Here is a 7,064-nt window from a genome sequence, read left to right as displayed (position 1 = left end):
GGCAACAGGGAAAGACTCTGTCTCAAAAAACAAAACAAAACAAACAAAAAAGAAAAAACCAACAAAAAACCTGGTCTTGAACCCCAGACCTCTGTGCTGTGAGGGCTCTTAGGATCCTCAGACAGCTCCCAGGCTCTTACAAATGATAGTAAATGATCACCCCATTGCAACCACCAGCCCCTACACTGCTGCATACCTAGAACTGCGTTCTAGGGTCTGTGTCAAGGGCTCTAACAGCAGCAGACTCTTCAAGGGGCTGGGACTCTCCTAGCAAGAGAAACGGAAGCTGGGTTTGGTCAAGAACCAAAGCATACTTTAAACCAACAGGGCTGGTGTTCCAAAAAAGCAGAGTGCCAGAAACTAGAGCCTGCTTCCCCCTCCACCTGCCCTCTGCCCTTGATGTCTCTCATACTATGCCCTCCACTGCCCTTTGCAGCGAAGCTCTGAGAACGACCCCTAGTGCTGGACAGAGAAAGTATTGCCCAGTGCTCCCCTGGCCCCTGGTGGCCAGTTCTATAGGCACCAGTTAGCACTGACTGATGTCACCAGAACCTGGCTTGAGGCAAGGACTGGATCTTGTCTTTCTCTTCTGCATCCCCAGAGTCGAGCACAGTGCCTAGCCTGTAAAGGCATTTAGTTTGCTGGATGTCTTGCCTCTCAACCCCATCTGTTCACTAACCCTCCCCTATTTCGTTTTTGTTGTTGTTGTTGTTGTTTTGAGATGGAGTCTCGCTGCCGTCACACAGGCTGGAGTGCAGTGGTGCTATCTCCGCTCGCTGCAACCTCCACCTCCAGAGTTCAAGCGATTCTCAGCCTTCCGAGTAGCTGGGATTACAGTCGTGCACCACCACACCCAGTTAATTTTTGTATTTTTAGTAGAGACGGGGTTTCGCCTTGTTGGCCAGGCTGGTCTCAAACTCCTGACCTCAGGTGATCTACCCGCCTTGCCCTCCCAAAGTGCTAGGATTACATGTGTGAGCCACCGCGCCCGGCCCACTCCCCTATTTCTGAGTGCCTGGATACGTCTTTTCCTTATGCCTGAAACCCCACCATCAGTTACGCTCCGGTTTGATTGAAGAGCAAAGATTCTATTTTTTTTTTTCTTTTTTTTCTGAGATGGAGTCTCGCTTTATTGCCCAGGCTGGAGTGCAGTGGCGTGATCTCGGCTCACTGCAAGCTCCGCCTCCCAGGTTCACGCCATTCTCCTGCCTCAGCCTCCCGAGTAGCTAGGACTATAGGTGCCTGCCACTACGCCCGGCTAATTTTTTTTGTATTTTTAGTAGAGATGGGGTTTCACCGTGTTAGCCACGATGGTCTCCTGACCTCGTGATCCACCCGCCTCGGCCTCCCAAAGTGCTGGGATTACAGGCGTGAGCCACCGCGCCCCACCCAAAGATTCTATTTTAGAGGCTATTTAGAAGCTGCTGTTATATAGGATGGCAACCCTCTTCTCTCCAGCCACGCCCACCCCCCCAGATAATGGCGCCATTCTCCCCACCTTTCTTCCAAAGCCCATGGCAGGCATCACCAATTGATCACAGCATTCTAGTTGAGCTCTGATCTTTCTCAGCACTGATTAGGGTTGCATAAACAGACGCTTATTTGCCATGGTGGGATTAAGCCACCCACGGACAATTGTACAATTGGATACAATAAGTGACATATTTATAAAAGTTCTGTTGTAATTAACAAATTCTCATTCAACTGCGTGATGTAATTCACACATCAGATGAGCAAGTTGAACCTCTTGTGGACTCTGAGTGACTGGGGCACAGGACAGGGAAGTTTTTATTGGAAGGCGAGAGAAATCTGAAGGGGAACAAAACAGGTTGGAAGCACAAAACAATTAAAGGGGCTTCGAATTGCTGAACGGGGCCACTGAGCCTCCTTGCTCCCTCCAGAGAGACCCTGTAGTAGGCCACTACTTTGCAACAGGGAAGGTCAGACATGGGAAAACAATGGAGGAAAGGCAGGCAGGGTCAACTGCTGGCCACAGCCGGGAAAGTTCCAGGGTTACCCAATCAAGTTTCTGTATAACTCCAGGCAGCTATTGTCTGTACCTGTTTTCCCGTTTTTTTTTGTTTTGTTTTGTTTTGAGACTGCATCTTGCTGCTTTGTCACCTAGGCTGGAGTGCAGTGGTGCGATCTCAGCTCACTATAACCTCTGCCTCCCAGGTTCAAGCAATTCTCCTGCCTCAGCCTCCCCCAGTAGCTGGGGCTATAGGTGTGCACCACCTCACCTGGCTAATTTTTGTTTTTAGTAGAGACAGGGTTTCACCAAGTTGGCCAGGCTGGTCTCAAATTCCTGACCTCAGGTGATCCACCCACCTCAGCCTCCCAAAGTCCTTGGATTACAGTTGTGAGCCACCGTGCCAGGACTTCACCCTGTTGAAATTATTCCTTTTAACCCTCCAGGAGGGAGAACTTACTGTGTAAATGTATAAAGCCTGAGAGTATAAATGACAGGGAGACAAGCTCTGCCCAGAAAGCTGAAGCTTCTCCCAGGGTAGCAGGGGCAGGGTAGCCTCCTGTAGAAGAGACATTTATAGGGACTGAACTGACCAGCTTGACATCCCTCGGTCCAGAATCTATGGGCCCTCCTTCCTAGGACCACCAAGGCCCTGTCTACTGGGGTTGTAGTGTCTCTGCCTATCCAGGCTGGATACTTCAGAATGGGTTGCAAATTGGGAGATTAAGGATAAAGAGAGAGATGCTCCAAGCCCTGGGTCTTTGTGGGCAAAGAATTTCACTCGGCAAACTGTGTGGTTACTGCCCTTTGCAGGGCATCTTCATTTGGGGAAAGACATGAAATGCTAATGGCCAAACCCCCCCTCACCCCCACCACCTCCAGGCCAAACACCGCAGTGGGGGGAAGATGCGCAGAGGTGGGGGAAGAAGTGTGCAAAGAAAGGGCCTGGATGGGTGGGGGTCCCAAAAGGACCTAAGCAGCAGGAGACCCCCAGGAGTGGGCTTTAGGCCCAGCAGCTCCCCCTTCTCAAGGTGAGTCCAGAGGCCATTCTGGAGTGGGCCTGGGTACCAGGCCCTGGGTACTCCTTTTGGTACCAGGCTGGCCTCCTGATTCCTGAGGCGTTGGCTCGGCACCCCATGGGGGACTGCCCTCCTCCAGGCCTGGCACAAAGCCAGGGGGCTAAGAGCAGTCTGCAGGACAAAGGGCAGGACCACAGCAGGGAGGGGGCTCCGATGCCAGCTCCCCCTCATGCCATATGAGGCCAGGCCTGTGGCTCGAAGCCCCTGAGCTGGGCATGTCCTGAGAGTCTGGGACCATCCAGGGGCTGAATCTTCATCCTCAGCCCTGCGCAGCCTTCTGCCCTCCTCCCAGGGCCCGTCCATTCCTTCAGCTCCAGCGCCTCCTCCACACGTCCATGCCTTCCACCTTGCCACATGGAGCACAGCCGTGCCCCCAAAAGCCAGAGGGAACAACGAAGCTGGCAAGAAAGAACAGCAGTTAGAGCAGGGGCAACACTGGAGAAAGGAGTATCTATTATGAGCTTGGGCATTTTACACCAGCACTTCCCAGCCTTTTCCATAAACATGGAAAACATTTTTTGCATACATACTGTGGTAAAGGGAATCTGCTTCCTCCCAGGCCCCCAAGACCTGAGGGATCGATGTGGATCAATCCTCAGCACAGGGGGTCTGCCTTATACCCCACTTCTCAGCTAAACCCTAACTACAATGTGGGAGGGCATTAACAGGACCATCAAAGTGGGGTATGGCACTAGATGGGGCCCCAGGCTCACTAGGACTCTCTACTGTTGAAGACATCTGCAGGCGGGTAAGGTCGCCTAGGAGGTGGTAGTGGGGAGAGGAGGATCTAGGTTTCCACTGGAAAAATTAAGGCTAGAAGGAAGGCTAAATCCTTTCTCAGCCCTACTCCTACTTCTCACAAGAAGGGAGTGGCATCTGGGGAAGAGGGCACAGGGCTGAGAGCCAGGCTTCTAGATTCTATTCCTGGCCCCTCCCCTGGGCCTTCCTGACCACAAATCCGCCCCCACTCCCTGCCCTACTGCTCATAGAGGATTAAGACATCACAAATAACAACTCATGACCCCATCCTGCACCCACCCACCCTGCCCCAGTGCCCCATGCCCTCCTCCAGCTTCTCCTTCCCTGGCCCAGCCAGGCCTGACTGGCACTCAGGGGCAGGTAGACAGCTAGGCCCCTACCCCTTGGCATCAGTGGCCCAGCCTCTGGCGCAGTTGCCTATCCTTCAGCTCCCTTGCTCTCCTAACAGTGAGCCCTAGGGCTCAAAACCCACTGTCAAGAATGGGGACCAGGTGCGGTGGCTTACGCCTGTAATCCTAGCACTTTGGGAGGCCAAGGTGGGCAGATTGCTTGAGCTCAGGAGTTCGAAACCAGCATGGGCAACGTGGGGAAACCCCAAATCTACAAAAAAAAAAAAAATTAGCCAGGCATGGTGGCCTGTGCCTGTAGTTCCAGCTACCTGGAGGCTGAGGTGGGAGGATCGCTTGAGCCCAGGAGGTTGAAGCTGTTGAGGCTGCAGTGAGCCATGACTATGCTACTGCACCAGCCTGGGCGACAGGTAGAGATCCTGTCTCAAAAAAATATATATAGGCTGGGCGCAGTGGCTCACCCCTGTAATCCCAGCACTTGGGGAGGCCGAGGCAGGCAGATCACCTGAGGTCAGGAGTTCAAGACCAGCCTGGCCAACATGGCGAAACCCCATCTCTACTAAAAGTACAAAAATTAGCAGGGTGTGGTGGCAGGCACCTGTAATCCCAGCTGTTCTGGAGGCTGAAGCAGGAGATTTGCTTGAGCCCAGGAGGTAGAGGTTGCAATGAGCCAAGATCACACCACTGTACTCCAGCCTGGGAAAAAAAAAAACCATACACACACACGTAGAGGAGGAGCTGGATCCCTCAGGCCCAGTCCAGCCAAGCCGGCCCACTGAGACCCCACCTTCCACTGAGGCCCCACCTTGGGAGCCGGACTCCTTGGCTCTATTCGCAACCCTTGATGGTGCCTTCGCTATCTGGGAGATACTGTCTTTCTACATCAATTCAATGCTCAAACTTTATGACAAGCATTCAACCTAGAGGGAAAGAGGGTCGGTCTCCACGATCCGCGTCCCCACCCTCGGTTGTCCTCAGCTGCCAGAAAGCCGAAGTCCAGGAGCCCTGCTCTGCATGGAAAGCGGAGGCCCACAGCCAGGGGCAATGTGCAGGCCAACCTCCCTCTACTTCCTTCCACCTGAGTCAGGGCTGAACCAACTTGTAAGAAGGCTCATCTCACCCAGGGATCCCCCTCCCAGGGCTTCCATCTTCCTCTCAGACACCTGGATCACATTCTGGACCGGCCAACCTGGTGCCTCAGGGGAAAGTCCGGATCTGCTGGGTTGGCCACTGGCCCAAGCCTCCCATGCCCTCAGTTGGCCCCAGGAACCTCCCCCCTAAGATGTCCGGCTCTGAAGCAGAATGCTAGTCCTCATTCTCTCTGTAGGGGAAAGAGAAGGGAGGGAAGGAGAGAAGAGGGCCCAGTCCCCTGGGGGCTTACCTGCCTTGACCTCAGCACGGAGGTGGTGGGTAGCATGAAGGAAAGATGGTGCGCCCGGTGGTTTAGGACACGAGGGTCCCGGTCCCGAGGCTCTGCCGGGCCCGCACTGTCTGGATGGCCTGCTGGTTCTTGAACTTGACCAGGCCTAGGGTGATCTGGGCGTTCCAGCCGGGATCTTCCAGGGGGCAACGGAAGTCGATCTCGCCGCCCCCTTCGGTCACCAGCGTGAAGTAGATGTGGCGCCCGGTGCTCTCCACGCACTCCACGGCCTTGATGCGGGCGAAGCTGAGCTCCTTGGGCCGGCCGCCCGTGCCCTTGGCCTCGAAGAGCTGCAGCCCGCGTTCGGTGAGGACGCAGCGCTTCCGCTTCCACAGCTGCAGCAGCCCGCCGCTGCGCTTCTCCAGCACGCCCTCCTTGAGCACGGTAGCCGTCGCCGCCGCCGTCATGGGCGCCCCGAGGTTCGCGGAAAGCTCCAGGCTGCGGCGGGCGCGGCGCCCCTCTCGGCCCCGCAGCGCAGGATTCTGGCGCCCCGGGCTGGCAGGCCGTGCGCGCTGCCCACCTGCGCCTTGACTGCTCCGCGCACCCACACCGCGGCCCTCAGCACCCGGCTGCCGATGAGGTGGTGTCCGTGCCCCCAGCGCGCTCCGCGCCCACAGCCCCGCTTCAGCCGGCACCCGCTCCTCCGCTCTACCCCAGCTGGCCCAGCCCGACCTGCCTCTGCCAGATGCCTCCGCGCCTCCCTAGCCCGTGAGCCCCGCCGCCCGCCCGTTCTCTTGCTCCCCTGGGCTCTGTCTGCGCGCTGGGCGGCAGCTCGCGGGATGTGCCCTTACATGTTCCGCCGCTCGCCTCCTGCACCGCCCGCCCGCCGCGCATTCCTACCCTGGCCGGCCCTCCCCTCCGCGCCGCGCACCAGCTCCGGCAGGGCCCCGGGGGCGGGGCCGCAGCGGGGGCTCAGTCATTCACTGGAGGCGCAGGGCGCGGGGCGGGGAGGGCCGGGACTGAGAGGGGGCTGCTTACTCAACAGCCCAAGCCTTCTGGCTGCCGTCTGCCGCTTCTCGGAACCGCAGCTCCCCCAGGCCTTGAATGAAGCGGGAGATGGCGGGGAAGGGAGGGGGAAGGCGCATCTCCTCGATTGGAGAGCGCGCTGCTAGCAAGGGGGTGGGCTTGCTTGGCGAACGCGCAGTGGCACCAGTTGCATGTTAGGCGTCAGACAGCTGCTGGTTACTTGGCAGGCCATGGGGCCCCCAGCCTCTGCATCAAGCCCATGTTGGGTTCCTCCTCCATCGCCCGATTTCTCTGTGCAGGACCCAAGAGAGGCTGTCCATCGCTGCCTCTGCTTGGACAGTTCACCTGCTCCTACTCCTACCCTCATGCACTGCGCGGGGAGGCCTGTAGAGAGTAGCCAGTGCCAACAAAGGAGAGCTGAGGCTTGAGGTCATTCATGCCCTCCTCGTAGTGGGGGAGGAGGGACCCCCTCCGTGACCTGGGGATGCCACTGTCTGCAGTCCTCTCCACCGCACACTTGCAGG

General features: G+C 56.9%; 1 protein-coding gene across 1 annotated transcript; it reads right to left on the bottom strand.

Annotated features, from left to right (window-relative positions):
• Positions 1-2,761: 2,761 nt before the first annotated feature.
• On the bottom strand, positions 2,762-6,637 carry PHLDA3 (pleckstrin homology like domain family A member 3). Its single transcript, XM_019028654.4, has 2 exons — positions 5,536-6,637; positions 2,762-3,446 (listed from the first exon to the last, which is right to left on the bottom strand). Exon 1 carries the CDS (start codon positions 5,979-5,981, stop codon positions 5,598-5,600), a length of 384 nt encoding a protein of 127 aa, XP_018884199.1. The 5' UTR covers positions 5,982-6,637; the 3' UTR covers positions 2,762-3,446; positions 5,536-5,597.
• Positions 6,638-7,064: the final 427 nt, after the last annotated feature.

The sequence above is a fragment of the Gorilla gorilla genome, chromosome 1, assembly GCF_029281585.2.
Source record: "Gorilla gorilla gorilla isolate KB3781 chromosome 1, NHGRI_mGorGor1-v2.1_pri, whole genome shotgun sequence".
Taxonomy (NCBI): domain Eukaryota; kingdom Metazoa; phylum Chordata; class Mammalia; order Primates; family Hominidae; genus Gorilla; species Gorilla gorilla.
This window is presented reverse-complemented; position numbering and strand designations above follow the sequence as displayed.

Coding starts and splice junctions, on each gene's coding strand:
- PHLDA3 (XM_019028654.4), bottom strand. CDS start 5,981: ATGACGGCGGCGGCGACGGCTACCGTGCTCAAGGAGGGCGTGCTGGAG.